The 16,784-nt window shown below is 37.6% G+C and overlaps 1 protein-coding gene across 1 annotated transcript in view; it reads left to right on the forward strand.

The window, feature by feature from the left end:
* Positions 1-13,634, forward strand: part of MOSMO (modulator of smoothened) — an 82,222-nt gene extending 68,588 nt beyond the window's left edge. Inside the window, exons 2-3 of the mRNA XM_019988217.2 lie at positions 1,626-1,838; positions 6,460-13,634. Coding sequence (XP_019843776.1) covers positions 1,626-1,838; positions 6,460-6,644 — 398 coding nt within the window. The 3' untranslated portion in view covers positions 6,645-13,634. The remainder of the gene's footprint in view (positions 1-1,625; positions 1,839-6,459) is intronic.
* The last annotated feature ends 3,150 nt before the right edge of the window (positions 13,635-16,784 follow it).

Below are 16,784 nucleotides of genomic sequence, written 5' to 3' on the forward strand. Positions count from 1 at the left end.
GGGGGGTTAGTGATTGTCGGAAACTTTGAACTGAGCCTATGAACTCACTCCACTCCAAACAGCGGCTATAGAAGGCGGATAACGTGGCATTACTGTGAAGGCTTGCTCAACTTTCTGCCCCTCTCCCCCCTCACCTCCTCCACCTTGCTGGAGATGATCCCATAATTATAACTCTCTTTGCACCTCTTCGGAGATCACAAGAAGCACCTAATTACCAGATGATTTGAGAGAAAAAGTCCAGCTTATTTGAGTTATTGTCTTCCACTCTTGAAAAGTTACAAAGTTAGCCTTAGAGGAAAAAAAAGACCCCAACTCAATTTTGAGAGCAGAGCTGTTTTTTTTCTTTGTTTTCTTTGAACGCATTGATTATTTCTAAAAATGTACTAATGGCAAAGGCAGCTTGCAGGAAAGCAGCACCCGACCAACAGCCCCACATATGCACGTATATATACAGCTCCAGCCCTGGTCTGTCTGCTCCCACTAAGGGCAGCTCCCCAAAATGCCTCACAAAGGAACTTGTTCATGGCACATGCTGTGATTTTGAGGTTACTGTCTTTTTGTTGTAGCTCTTGTTCATAATAAGAAAATAAGACCAACAAAAGATGCAGAAATCTATTATGTTTTCAGTGGCTCCAGAAATTTCTTGTATTTTTGGCAGCTGTTTTCCCATTTGCAGTTGCTCTTAAAAGGGAGAAGCAAGCAAGTTTTACTCAGAAGTAACATTTTAATTGTTCTTCTTAGTGGAGAAAAGGATAAAATAATTACTTTTTCATCTTCCTTGTCTAGATTTCTGTAAATTAATTTACCCCAAATTTGATAGAGGGGTTCCTTGGGTTTGACATGAAAACATGTTTGTTTAAAAATAGCACTTAATGTTTTACAAAAAACGCTTTCATTTATTTAAATGGGAGAGAGGTGCTTTAAAAGTTAGCACTGATGCCTCTATGCTTTTTTGCTGAAGCATGCTAGTAATGATTTAGCAATGTGAGCACTTTCACATTGTACAAAAATTGTTGAACTTACCAAACAGGGTGAACTTACTAGTTTTTCTAGCATTTTCTTGAATTTCATGGAAAAATGCTTATATTGTAATATTCTTAGACCTTTTACATTTAATAAAATAATATTGGTTCTAGTATTTTATCCATTATTTAATTTTATCTACATATTACACTTAGAAATATTTCAAGTTTGCCTTTAATTTTTTTAAAAGTGTGTTTCTTCTCAGCCAGAACAATATACGGTGAGACTTAGATTTGGAAATAGAAAAGTTTCAATTCTTTCTGTTAGAATGATAAGCCCAGCGAGAGCAGGAACCTCATCTCTCTCGTTCACTTATTTCCCTGGAGCCTAGAACAGTGCTTGACTCAAGCACCCAGAAAAGTAAAAAATGACTGAATGATTGCCTTCTATGACTTGTGGGGTTTGTTTAAGTTTACTTTGCATGTTAAACGAAATATTTCTACGTAGCAGACTACAGCATAATGCTGCAGAGTAGGACCCAGTGGAATTAAGTGCTGGGATGACCCACTCAGAGAGAAATAAGATTTAAGGGGTGTTGGTAGGGACTGTTCCCTGGGTGTGCCAAACCCACTGACATATTCCTATGTTTTGCCTCTCCCCAGGAGCACTCACTGTGGGCCTTGTGCGACAGTGTCAAACAATCCATGGACGAGACCGGACATGCATCCCACCTCGGCTTCCCCCAGAGTGGGTCACCACACTGTTTTTTATCATCATGGGAATCATTTCATTGACTGTCACTTGTGGTTTGTTGGTGGCTTCCCACTGGCGAAGAGAAGCCACAAAATATGCTCGATGGATAGCATTCACTGGAAGTAAGTAACCTGTGCTAAGTAAATTTGTCTAGAAGGCACTCACACTGGTATTTTTATGAAGATATTCAAGTCTCAGTAATAAGGACTCTCTAATCATCAAAGAGCACCATTTGTGTACGGCCATCAGATAGACTCCACGCAGTCCCATCAGCTCTTCAGAATTCTCACCACAAGACCAGGACATCCAGACCTTAATTGCTTTGAATAAAGTGCTATTTTAATGAATTTTATTTTTGCTCACACTGTGACATAAGTTTTCCAGGCCTGTGACTCAGAGCTACCACTAACCTGAGTCTTCTCCTCTTCTTAAAGATATTGGAATCTTCTGTCAAATAAAGATAAATCTAGAAAAATATATACAGAAATATAAATTAGTTTAAGGTGGTGATTTGCTTTTTAATATCATTGATTTGAGTTTCTACTGTAAGCTGTTGCGTGATCATTGAAAAATCAACACATTTAGCTATCTAACAATTGTTTCTCAACATTTCTTATGCCATTAAGCTATGCCCAAGGGTATGATACATATATTACACATTCTCTTGTACTTTGCAAAATTGGTTTAATTTCAAAACACAACACAGGCTTTTCCCAAGCTAAAAGCAACAAAAATGCACAAAGGAAAGATTCCTGTAATTTTGCTTTCTTCTTTCTAAAGCAGTTTTATCCCCCAGGGGACATTTGTCAAAGTCTGTAAACATTTTAGATTGTCCCAACTAAGGGGATGCTACTGGCGCGTAGTGAGCAGAGTCCAAGGATGCTGCTAAGAAGGGTACAGATGCACAGAATAGCCCCACAACAAAGACTTACCTGGCCCCGGATGCCAATAGGGCCTGTTAAGAAACTCTGCATTAAAGAACAACATAACTATACCTATGCCAAATAATACAGGATTTAGTTTCTAATTCAATATCTTATAATCATCTCAGGTTTTCTTAAGATTTTTAAAAAAATAAATATTATAGTACAGCTTACTTTGCCTTGATATTGTCATGTAGAATTTATAGGGGCAGGCATAATCCCATATATTCCTATTAATGTTACAACTCAATTTATTCTTAAAGATCATAGGATAGGGATATTCGTTCATGAGTCTTTTTTTCTCCCTATCTCTCTATGAAGCTCTTTCTCTTTAGAGAATGTATACATTTCCAGATCTATTGTTTTATTTTCATCTCTATTTCTCCCTTAATTTTAAAATCTAGATCAAGTTGCAGTTGACATAAAAATGCTTCTTCAACCTTGTTAAGAAATGTAAAACAAGTTGATGATCTTGTTTGAGGTCAGACCGCCTGAGACAGTTTTCTAAATAGTAGGGTCTAGAGGCAGTTACAAAGATGGGGCTACTAAATTAAAGGGTACTGATGAGGAATTTAAAGAGAATCTTTACTTACAGATATAGTTACTTATCCAGATAGAATTCACTCTTTAGGAGTTAAATAACATCCAGAAGGATTTCGTTAAAATTTGGGAGTGCATATTCCTTGATGGCTCAGACAGTAAAGAATCTGCCTGTAATGCAGGAGACTTGGGGTCAGTCCCTGGATTGGGAAGATCCCCTGGGGAAGGAAATGGCGACCCACTCCAGTATTCTTGCCTGGAAAATTCCATGGACAGAGGCTACAGTCCTTGGGGTCACAAAGAGTCAGACACGGCTGAGTGACTAACAGTTTCACTTTCCATGCTCTGAATATCAAAAACCTAAAATGTAAGTTAGCAATGTAGTATGAGTCAAAGAAAAGCACCAAGTTACTCACATGAGCCATTGATTCTGTGACTCAATAAAAGCAAAGAACTTTGATTATCTTGTTTTCCATTCCTCTTCAAGAGAGAATATTTACATATGTATTTAAATGTACTACCTTGAAATATAGGATTTTTTCCTTTATTTTTCAGGTTAAATAATTTAACTTCTTAAAATATGTGTATGATATATAATTCAGAGCCTGTGAAAGGGTGACCAAGTGAAAAGTAAATCTCATTTATGGCCTGTTGCCCAGTTATCCACGACTCCCTTCCTGGAAGCAACCATTCTCACCAGTTCCTGGGGTTTCCTACCAGAGGTGTTCTATGTGTAGAAACATATATGTATATGTGTGAGTGTTCTATAAATACATATTTATTCTATTTATACTATTCTGTGTCTTGGTTTTTTGGTTCAACAGTGTATCTTAGGGTTGATGTCATCTAAGGAAGCATAGAGCCTTTCTCTTCCTTAAATGCATTATTTTTTTACCCCAGCTAGTGTGCTGGGGTGGCAGTCAGAAGAGGGGGTTGGACTCCCCCTAGTGTTGCCATTCAGCCTTTGAAAATGTACTTCTCAGTAGTTTTGTTAAGAATATAAACTAACTTAATTTTCTAATGGGTTTACACAGAGGAAGTGCTCAAAGGAGAGCCGCACATGAGGGACTCACCTGTGGCGGCAAGAGTGACAAAAGGACGTGTCTTTTTCTTCAAGTCTGACTCTTGTCCTTGCTTTCGCCACCTTACTTTACTTGTCTGCCAGTACACCTGATATCTGGCTCTCACCACCAAGAAATCTATGCCATACAGGGTATGAAGTTACGTCTTTACAGACTTTTTTTTAGGACCCAGAACTTAATTGTCAAAAGTTGATAGATATTTTCAGCATTAACAGTACTTAAGATCTGAAGTAACTTCTCAGATCTCAAGAGCTTAAAAGAATCTTATCCACCAGCATTAAAAACTCCTCAGGAAGTATAGATAACTTGATTCCTTGGATTAGAAATCACTGTTGGATACCATCAGGGGTTCATTGCTTCCTAGAAATTTGATTAAGCTGTTCCTAACCAATTTGGAAAATATTTAACACTTGTAAAATATTAAACCCTGCTTTAAATATAGTCATTAAGTGGTAAATGATTACTATAAAAGATAGATTTTTATTTTACAGTAGAAAATAGTAAAGGATAGGAATTAAGTTGGCACATCAGTTAACAGAATGAACAAGAGTAACATCTGCATATGTCTGAAGCACTTATAAATTATTTTAGTGTTTCCTGAGGTTAGATTAATCTATATTAAAGAACAAATTGTTTTTAAGACAATAATGTCTTCCCATTGCTTTTATTAGATTGTCTATAGCTATTTAGATTGTGGTTTCATTTTACTTATCAAACCATATTAAAAAGTGAAGTCGCTCAGTCGTGTCCAACTCCCAACGACCCCATGGACTGCAGCCTACCAGGCTCCTCCGTCCATGGGATTTTCCAGGCAAGAGTACTGGAGTGGGGTGCCATTGCCTTCTCCGATATTAAGATACAAGAACCATTAAAGGTTGGTGACAAATAACACTGATGAGGGGACATTGGCAGCGCTAATAAAGTTGTGTATTGCTAACTATACAACAGAAAGGCCAAAAAATCTAGTACTTAATACCTGAATTTTTCATTCGTTTTGTAGTAGGTATCTAAAAGAAACTAAATATGCTTATGTAACATTATTTGGTGTGGTCATATGCCCAAAATGAAAATAAACTCTGTGTTGATTTAATATAAAATAGTCACGTAAATGGTGCAAAGCAAACAAGCGTGCTGGTGTGTTTCTTAAGTTAGTGTATTACCTAAGAAAATGTTGCCTTTTACTACATTTCTGGAGCTATTCCTTCCAGGATATATTTATAATTGGCCTTTTCAGAACTCTCCTATTAAATTTTGTTGGTTGAGTAACACAAACAATTTAGGACAAGTGTCAACTGGTATATTTATCCAGGATTTTGTCATTATTGCTGGGAATGGGTTTAACACGAAGTTTTCTCATTCAGTTAGTAATGGGGATTCTACAGTAATCTGCCTTCACAATATACTGAGGAAATATTTCTGCCTTCACAATATGCTGAGGAAATATTTCTGCCTTCAGAGAAAGTTGAAAGACTATGAATATGCTTTAAAAAGCACAAAATATTTTCTTGGAAGAGCCAGCCTATCTATAGGTAATTTGTGTTTCTTAAGAAGAGATTTTCTTTGGTAGCACAGGGGAGCACGCTGTTTCTAAAACAACCAACTGTGGAATAACTTCTGCCCAAACACTGGGTAAGATAAATAATATCTACATTTGTATGTACCTTTTCTCAATTCCTTGTAACTAATATCAACTGAGAAGAGCATAGAATTGGGAAAATAATACTAGGATGATAATAATCAACATTTATTCAGCACTTAATATCAACCTGGCACTGTGCAAAGGACTTAAAATTGTTTTGTTTATTCTTCTACAACTTAGCCATTTTCAGAATTTCAGAAGACTAAGATTACACTAGTAGAGCCAGAACTTAAACCCTGTCTGACTGAGCCCTTTGCCACTACTTTAAATCGTCAAGAATTGTATATACAATTACTTAGTAGGTTTGGTGGCCTTTCTTAATGCTTGTATTCAAAACTGTATGTAAAAGGCTAAACCAGCTTTTGTTGTATTTAATTGTTAAGCTTGGAGGATCTGTAGTATATGCAAACCTTTTTATAAGTGGTCCATGTTGCAACAGATTTGACCATGTTGTCATCAATCCACAACCCTGCTTATAAACTTCCTTTGTGCCAAATTTTCATTGTTTTCTTAATCACCAAACCATGTTACTAATGTTATGTTTTGGTTTGTTTTACAGTGATCCTTTTCTGTATGGCTGCCCTAATATTTCCAATAGGATTTTACATCAATGAAGTCGGAGGTCAACCTTATAAATTACCCAACAACACAGTAGTTGGGTCATCATATGTACTTTTTGTCTTATCAATTTTCTTTACAATAGTAGGACTTCTATTTGCCGGCAAAGTTTGTTTACCAGGCTGATGAATGTCTAAATCGCTTGACTCTTTTATTATTTTTAATTTTATTTTTTTATTTTTGGAGGGTGGGGAGGACAGAGGCAAGGCATCTGAGTAGTCCTCACGTAGGAAGATGCTTAGATGAAACTGATGCTGAAAAGAAAAAAGCAGATGCTTTGATTTGTTCTCACTATGCACTTTGGATTTAAAAACAAAAAATGAGGAGAGCCTTTTCCATAACCAAATACAGACAATATTGACTAAATCTCCTGAGCATATTCAGGCAGTCAGGTCTGCACTGTGATAGCAACCTAGTGAAGGAGAATGCTTTATACTGAAAAGCATGTGGCCCTTTGTACTCTGTTGTTCCATTTTTAATGTCTAATGATTCATTTGAGGGAGGAAAAGAAAAAAGTCTAAGTATTTATGAATCATGGCGGACCAGAGGGATGCAAAAGATGTTCATGTGGGGCTGGCCTCACCTCCTAAGAAATTAGTGTTCACAGCTTCCTTGTAATGGTATGAGTCTTTGGCACCAGAATGGATTGCCATTGCATCACTACACCAAGAAGCCAATAGATCAAAACTTGTTTGCTAAAATGTATGTAAAAATTCTGAAATTCCCTATTCTCTGTGTACAAAAAAAAAAAATTTAAACACTAAGAAACATGTTGGGGGTGGGTGGGTGGGGGAAATGTTCCTTATATTTATATAAATATATATATAATATATATATTTTGCTGATGCAGTATACAGTGTGTATATATGTGTGTGTGTGTATGTGTGTGTGTAAATTTATATACACGCACATGCAAACAGTTCCTGGAAGAGAACTCTGAATGCTTTGCTAGCAAAACACTGTGGTGTGCAAACCTAGAACCCAATAGAAAAAAAAGCCATTTATCTGAAGGCTGCATAGTGGAGAGAGTCTTCAGTTTACCTCATTCTTTGTAGCAGCCCTTGATTTTAACTGGTTTTTGTAATAGGTACAAATAATCCCATACCTTTCTAGGTGCAATTTTAAGTTAAGCTAAAATTCTCTGTAGGGTTAATTTATTTGTACATGATAGTAGAAGGTAAGATCATGTCAAATCTTATAATTTGGGGAATCTGACACTATTTAAATTATTGGCAACTGTTGTCTGTTGTATAGAGGTTCTCTTTTTCAACTGGCTTGGTCTGTTACATTAATAATGCATTGTATATGTTGAAGCACACAACTTTACATAAGTTCAAAATCTACTAGGAAGATCAATTTACAATATTTTGGCTATTTATAACACTAACTTCACTCTGCCATAAAATTAATACTTTTCATCTGTAAGCATTATTAATAATCTCCTTTACCAAAAACATGAGCAATACAATATTTTCTTTAAATGCTTTATGCCTTGTTTGCTAAAAGCTAACATTTTTGCATTTAGTTTAAAGAGCTGTACTAACCTCACAGCTTTATATTTCTTCCTGAAAGCAACATTGCAGCTAACCTTTGAGCCCACAGATCATTTTAAAATACAGTATTTCTCTTCTCCACATTTCCATGCCTTCATGCCTAGTTGTTTTTCTAGATAAACACGATAGATAATCTCCTTCTCCTGTTTGAAATGTGGGGCAGGAGAGTCTTTCATGGCAACGGCAACCCAAGTGTCCCTCTCAGTAGAGTGTAGGTCCCTTGTTTCACACAAATGGAAATGAATGCACTGGTTTTTTTTGTTTGTTGTTTGTTTTTTAATGATTACTTCAGAGATGGGGCTGCCTCCTCAGTTATTCAAGGTATGAAATGGAGGAGCCTGATGTGTTTCACACTGGCTTGTTTGACATTCATATTTCTTACTGTTAATTCAGCAGTATTTGATTGTAGAAGAAAACCCCAGTGTTTCAGCTCACTCAGGAGTCAGGGTAAGAGGTGGGCCACCACTGTGGTGTGTTCCTTGAGTGTACTGGGGGAATGTCACACATTTCCTTCCCAGGGTCAAAGAAATCTCTAGGAAATGCCTGAGGAAGACTAATTTCCCCCAAGTATTATGGTGTCTAGTCCATTCTAAGAATACCACTGGACATGTGCTGTGGAGGGATTGCAGTTCTCATTGGGACCCGATTGGACCTCAGTCAGGTGGATCACTTTGAAGGAAAGCTTTGGTTGTCGCCATTTTTATACCACTGAAGTAAAGTGTTTTTAGCAAAGTATGGTTCAAATTAATTTATGATAATGACCAAGAGCTTTTCTCTTCCAAAAGATGAATTTTATTGTAAATAGTTTCTCAAAGTATTTCTAACTGGATCAAAAGCATGGGGAGAGAAAGTTTCTCAGCTGCTAAGAATTTCCCCACTGTTTACTTCTTTCACTTACAGTGGTATCGCATATAAGAGTGCAGAATTGAAGGTTTTATTTGTATCTATTACACAAACCATAAACTTGTCTTTAATTTCATCACTGTCTTGGAGGTCCAGTGCGCAAAGGACTGATGGGGGAAACTCCCTCTAACCAGTCCGCACTCTAACCCAGGATGAAAACCATCCCATCAAGTAGTATGTGAAGTCACATCTTTGTACTCTTCCAGACCAAACATTGAAATGGACTCATTCATATAAAATTCTATAAATCCTGTAAGTGAAAAGATAGACAATTGTCAGCAGTTGCTTTTAAAAAGGTCACTATAATAAGTACTATAGAGTACAGTATTAATTTATAGCAGGAAATCATATCTTGTAAACTGTATATAAAACACTGTTTAATGGTGCAATCATTTGTCAAACTTTTGTCTGTTACATTGTTTTTAGAGTGTGTGCATTCTTCTCATACCTAAGAACATCACTGTAAAATCTGCTGAAAAATATTTATAGGTTTTATTTGCACAAGACTTAATTAGTTTGAAATTTTTGGAAGCTCCTATTGAACATGCCTAAACATCTGTAAACATGAAAAATCTTCAATTCATTAAAAGCAAATATTTCAGTATGATTCTTTCCAAAGGTAATCCATGTTCTATGTTGTTAACGTGTGTATGTAATTTTTCTGACTCTTCTATTTCTTATAAACCTATTTTCTGTTTCATTTGTTTTGCTTTTGAAGGATGGCTCCTTTTTTTTTTTCTTTTTAATGTTCTAGATGACCAAAATACTTCATTGATTTTTACTCTTTTGCCTAAATCTTTGATATCCCTTTTGATGTTCTGTGATTTCACTTAATCTCTTAAGTAAAATAGTGAACAGTCCTGGTGACATACAATCTATTGATTTTGAGGAAAGACCCTGAAAAGGTATTGGAAACTAACTTTGAATATACTACTCTTAGCTATGATTTTGCATCGTGGGCTTCATGGGAAGAACATGTTGCATTTATTTTGTCTTTATTAAAAGACTACTAGCCACAAGTTACTCTGATTATAGTAGCTGTTTTATCAACCCACTTTGATCTTCTTTTAAAATATTAAATTTACATTCACAATTCAAAATAGTAAGCTGTCTTTCAGAACTAATTTTTGAAGGATAAAAGCATATGAAGGAAAAAAGTGGCCTGTGTAGGTTGGATTCCCTACACAGGACTTATTAGTTATATCACCTCAAGAGATTTTAAAGTTTGTGATCAAGGCCTGTATATTACCCCAAACTTTATTAAGGATTGTTTTCTAATTGGTTATAGCATTTTTCAATTAATAGTTTAAAAACAAATTGTTAATACAAACTGTATAAAATGAACATAATTTTTCTTCACTTGTATTTTTGTTATTGAGCAAGTTTATCAAAATAAATTGTCTACTAAAGAAACTAAAAAGGCTTCTATTACTTTGAAACAAGATTTGAATTTAAAACTTTATTTTAGAAATAAATTTCTTGTAGAGGTTTCACATACTCACACAGTGACACTTCGATGCCTCTTGGTTTGATTTTGTTGTTAGCATTGTGCCAGGGAAAGGTCTCCCCTCTCCCACTCTCCTACCTACCCCCTAGGGAAGAGATGCTATTAATATTCTACAACATGGGTTAGTGTGTGTTTACCAATAAGAAGAGGCACTCAGCAATAAAAGACCATACATGTGGCAGTCTCTTCTGTATCATATTTCCATGGACTTGAAGAGAGGTACTGAGCCAAGGCGCTCTCATCTTTTCTTTTTTCCTTGTACATTGACCTAAAGCCTTTCATCTTTGCTTCAGTCTTCTGTTTCTACTTTATTTCAGGCCAAAGACTCTTAGCTTGTAAGATTTTAAAATAGGGCTTGAAGGAGCAATGTAGAGCCCTTTGGTTTCCAGACTCATTCACATGCTCCATCCCAGCTTTACTGTAACTCTGTTTAGGAGTATTGGGAGTAGCCTAGCCTAATAATTGGAGAAGGCAATGGCACCGCACTCCAGTACTCTTGCCTGGAAAATCCCATGGACGGAGGAGCCTGGTAGGCTGCAGTCCATGGGGTCGCGAAGAGTCGGACACGACTGAGCGACTTCACTTTCACTTTTCACTTTCATGCATTGGAGAAGGAAATGGCAACCCACTCCAGTGTTCTTGCCTGGAGAATCCCAGGGACAGGGGAGCCTGGTGGGCTGCTGTCTATGGGGTCACACAGAGTCGGACACGACTGAAGCGACTTAGCAGCAGCAGCAGCCTAATAATAACTAGTAATCAAATAAAACACTAGGTTTACCCTTCACTGCTGTTTATCTGTATGGCTTCTGCAGGAGCCTCATGGGGAATTGGGAGTTTAAGACAAGGTAGGATTTGGATGTTCTTGGCTTCTGGACCTTAACAGCATCTTCTTAGGATGACCAACCATCCTGGTTTGTTTGAGACAGGGCTTTTCTGGGACATGAGATGTTCAGTGCTGTAACTGAGAAAGTTCCAGGCAAAAAGAAATTAATTGGTCACCCTACTTTTGCACCATTCAGATCTTACCCCAATTTATAACACAGATTTGAGGTATTTGAAGGGTTATTTTCTATAAATATCAATGAATAGGTCAACTGGAAATTGCAGTGGTTGACTAAATACTGAACTTCTAAGAGAGGGGAAAAAAACGCCTTTTTCTTCTCTTTGTAGGAAAAGGCAACACACTGTCTTTTAAGAACAATAATATGAGTTAAAAAATACTTTGAGTTAGTCTTCCATCAACTCTCTTCTAACCACTGTATGAGAAGATTATAGGAAAAACACCAAGACTAGAGGACTGTGGGTTCCTTTTATGCAAAGTCAACTCTTCTGGGTCACAGTTACCCAGCAACAAAATAAAAGTAGTTATTTATAAGTTGTATTAAAGATAGAAAGCATAATGTATTATTTTTTAGAATTTTGGTTCTTTTCCCAGCAAGAAAAAAAAACACTGGGATATTTTCAAGCACATTGAAGGTTTCTACAAATAAGCCCCAGTTCTAAAGACTAAGACCACCCAAGATTAAATCTCAAGATGACATTCTTCAGGAGACTGAAATTTTCAGAGCTGGATGAAATCTAAAAGCATGTTCAGTGTTTCCATTTTCCAGATGAAGTAATCAAGGATTCAAAGGCTTCTTAACTTTCCCAAAGTCACATAACTAGGTCTCAGCGGGACACTCAATACTGTAGAAAAGAATGTGTTTGACAAATAGGCCTTGGGCAGTTGTTGACCTAGGACAGTTCTTCAAATTCTATAGCCACTTGAATTAGTGTTTCTTCAGCTAATCTCCATCTAAGTCAGTTGGCCCAAATCATTTCTGCCAAAATAATCTTAACACAGAACACTTTTCATTTCTTCACTTGAGTTCCTGTTACGCCCACAGTTACAGAATGAAAGCCAAGCTTCTTTAGCATAATATTGAAAACCCTTAATGACCTGACTTCAGGCTATCTCTTCAGTTTGATTTCCCATCATTCTCTTTTCACTTTTTACTGACAAACCATCTTCTTTCTTTGACTACACCTTGCTCTCTGTCTTCGCTGTGCCTGTATGACCTCCCCCTTGCAGTTTCTTTAATCCCTCTCGTATTTTAAATAATCTAATTCTTTGTGCTGTGTTTCTCTTTTGCTTGTACCTCTGTAACAGAACTAACTAACTAACTAATCCAGACTGCCTGGATTCAAGTCTCAGTTCCACAATAAATCACGTAATAAATCACTTAATCTCTGTGCACTTTGGTTTTCTTATCGGTAGCCCGGGTCTGATAGTACCTACCTCATAGGGTATTGTTGGTTTAAATGAGGTAAAGCACGGAAAGTTCCTGGTACGTAGTAAACCTTCAAGTGGTGGTTGCTGCTGTTATTAAACACTTCTCTATAATTTGATCAAACTTCTGAATTCAAGGAATGTGGCTTTCTCATAGTCCAGAGACCTGACGCAGTGCTTTACATGAATTACCATGATTAAACTTGGGGCTAGGTTATAAAGGAAAACTGAAACTATTTCATGAAGATGTGAAAGGCCCACTCACCTATCTTCCAGGATTGTTTCAGTGAACTTTTTCCTGAAAGCAGAGACATGCATAGATCAGCAGCCTTTATGGGTGAGGGTGGTTATTTTATTGGTAAGTATTGGACTGTGTAACGTGCCAGTCTTGCTGACCCCCCTAGGATTTCTCTGGACTCAACACCCTTTACTACTACATTCACAGTGCTCTAATATTGATACTCATACAGAGGACCACGATGATAACAAGCACCTTGTTGATCCTGAAGAGAACTCTGGAGGCTTCTTCAAGCTTGTGGGTTCTTCATTCTCTTGAAGCCTTCCATACATGTGGTGTGTTTTGCCGAGACCTGGTTCTACCAAGATGGTTTTAATTGTTTCTGCTAAAAGGAATGGACTCAAGGATTTGTTCTCATTTTAGAGGAGATTATCCCCAACTGACCATCGTATGGCACTTTAGTTGCTATTGCCAATGTGTTTGGTCACCATTAAATCAATATTTATTATCTGTTGAGGCAAGTCAGTAAAATTAATGCTTATGTCCTGACGCTGGCACTCTTCATGTTGTTTAAATACTTAATTTAGTTGTGTAAGACAGTTCAAGTATTTTCTTAAATAAAAAAACTTAAAACCTTTTTCTTTCACATTGCTTTGTTTTCTGTGGCAAAATGCAAATGTAGTTGAAGAACCACCAAAGAAAACCTCTCCCACTATCCTTGATAAGTCGTGTTAGAGGGGAAAAAGTAATCCACATATCTAAGAAAGTTTTTAACTACCTCATCTTCTACGTATTTTGCTAATGTAGTTAGTGCAAAATGGACTTGGGTGTTGCAGTGCCCCCCGACACACACACACCACTCAGACACTGTAGCTCATTTCTGCTTTCAGGGCCACTGGCAACTTTTTCTTGCCCTCAGTGCTGCTGTGAAGAAGAAAGTTAACCATGACCCTAAATTGGGACAAAATATTTTTTCTTTTAACAGTAACACGTCTGTAATTTTTAAATGAATATAGGAAATTAAAGTTCCTTCCTGACATTCCACCTTCCAGAGAGTACCACTGTTGACACTTTACTAGGTATTCTTTCAGAGACTGCTTTCTTTACAGAGTGTGTGTGTGTGTGTGTGTGTGTGTGTGTGTGTGAGTGTGTGAGTGTGTGTGTGTGTGTGTGTGTGGTATTTGCGTATATTTATGTGGATGTATCCTGTTCAACTGTTTTAACAAAAGCAAGATCACATTATACATGAGTAGCACTGCTTTCTTTTTTAACTTAATTTATGATGACTATCTTTCTGTGTCAGTAAATATAGATCGTCCTCATTTTTAATGACTGTATAGATAGATACATCTCTTACACACTGTATAATATAGATATATTTCTCCTTTCCTGTTGTACATTTGTCTCCAAGTCTTTGCTATTACAAATAATGCAGCTGTGAACTTAATCCTTAGATAACAGAAACTCCCCAAATATCTTGCCAAATATGATAATCTGACATTCTAACTGAAGCACATCAATTACTCTATTAACGCAATTCATATTTAAAAAAAAAAAACTGGTTAAAAAAATAGTGGCATTCGTAAGAGTTTAGAGAAAGAAACTAACATTAAATCCATGTTGTGTTTTTCCATGTGTCGATTAATACTCCTATGAGGCGGGAGACAGTATTTTATAAATTAGAAAACACTGAGAATCAGAAGGGTGAACCATTTACCCAAAGTTTCATTAGTGAAACGGGGTTTCAAACCTAGGTTCCCTGACTTCAAATCTAGAACTGCTTCTGCTGTCCCACATTGCTAGTTTGGCTAGTCTAAAGAAAATAAAAATAGCTTGTCCCAGATGCATGATTCCTTGGCTCAGACATGAGCAGCTAAATCTATGGTTTGCTTCTTCTGGATGTGGAATGCAAACAACCATAAAAGGTAGTCTCTACTTATAAACATTACATATTGAAAGAAAAAATTACATAAGTTACTGTCTTTAATCTGCCATTATTCACTGCTCATTGTCAAGCTTTCTGCAATCATTGCTAATTGGTATTTTATAGTGCTTACTTCCTTAACTAGCGAATTACATCATGTCATCCATTGGTTTTATCGGAACCCTTTTGAGAATTGAGCACATAGGGAAATTTTCCCAAAAAGGCCATCCCCTATCCTACCTATAGCACTTTAAAAAATCAACTAGATCTCTTCTTCCTTGTTGGTAGGAAATCTGTTGGCCATTGGGGACACCCTAGAGTTGTGCAGAGACCCATGGCTGAAACTTTAGAAAGTCCCCTCCGGCGGTTTGACTGACCCCTCTGGTGGTGAGCCCCTATACTCATTGCTGCTCAAACATCAGCTCCTCCAGGCCGAATGGTGCAATAATCCCCACACTTGGGGCATGGTGACCTTTGGTGAGGCAGAAGCGCCTATGCCTCTGGACTTTCTTCCTGGATGTACCAAGGACACGTTTCCCCTTAGGTCTTGCCATCTCACCACTATGGCTCCCAAACACTGTGCAGGTCCCTCCTCCCTCTGATTTCAGATCTGATTTCTTGACCTCTTTTTCTGGGGACTGTTCTCTCTTGCTTTGGCTTTCCTCAGTCATGTTTGCCTAGTGTCCCCTTCTTTGGTTAAACCACAACAAAATCAGATCTTTTCATGAGGCTAATTTCACCCTCTGGCTCCAGGACTAGATGCAGAAGCCAGATGTGGCCAATCAGAGTCACAGTGATCGGTTCAGGAATGAGTATGTCCTGTGACCAAGCCAAGCCTGGGACTCTCCTGGAAAAGGGTTGTTCTCCTTCCTTTAGGGTGCTGAAGGCTGTAGAGGGGGAAGCTGAGGGCTGACGTCCCAAGTTTGCCAAACGCTCCTAAAGAGCCTACCTAAGAACACAGCCATCACAAGGAAATGGAAACAAATTTCTGTTAACATAATTTTAGCCTTTGGATCAAGCCATGCCCAAGGCCAAAATTATTCCCGAATTTTTTCTGTCTTCTGAGTAAATAAATTCCCTTTTTTCCTTAAGCCAGTTTGAGTTGTGTTTTTGTCTCTTAAAGAATCTTTATACTTTCCCACTTTCCTCTTGACATTGAATACATCCATCACTTCCCCATGCTTTGGCATGTCATTTTAATCTTTTAAGTAACTTAGGCTTTTACAACAGAGAAGGCGATGGCACCCCACTCCAGTACTCTTGCCTGGGAAATCCCATGGATGGAGGAGACTGGAGGGCTGCAGTCCATGGGGTCGCGAAGAGTCGGACACGACTGAGCGACTTCACTTTCTAACTAACTTCTGCCATAAGGGTGGTGTCATCTGCGTATCTGAGGTTATTGATATTTCTCCTGGCAGTCTTGATTCCAGCTTGTGCTTCTTCCAGCCCAGCGTTTCTCATGATGTACTCTGCATATAAGTTAAATAAGCAGGGTGACAGTATACAGCTTTGATGTACTCCTTTTCCTATTTGGAACCAGTCTGTTGTTCCATGTCAAGTTCTAACTGTTGCTTCCTGACCTGCATACAGGTTTCTCAAGAGGCAGGTCAGGTGGTCTGGTATTCCTATCTCTTTCAGAATTTTCCACAGCTTATTGTGATCCGCACAGTCAAAGACTTTGGCATAGTCAATAAAGCAGAAATAGATCTTTTTCTGGAACTCTTGCTTTTTCCATGATCCAGCGGATGTTGGCAATTTGATCTCTGGTTCCTCTGCCTTTTCTAAAACCAGCTTGAACATCTGGAAGTTCACGGTTCACGTATTGCTGAAGCCTGGCTTGGAGAATTTTGAGCATTACTTTACTAGCGTGTG

Source organism: Bos indicus, chromosome 25 (genome assembly GCF_029378745.1).
Source record: "Bos indicus isolate NIAB-ARS_2022 breed Sahiwal x Tharparkar chromosome 25, NIAB-ARS_B.indTharparkar_mat_pri_1.0, whole genome shotgun sequence".
NCBI classification, from domain to species: domain Eukaryota; kingdom Metazoa; phylum Chordata; class Mammalia; order Artiodactyla; family Bovidae; genus Bos; species Bos indicus.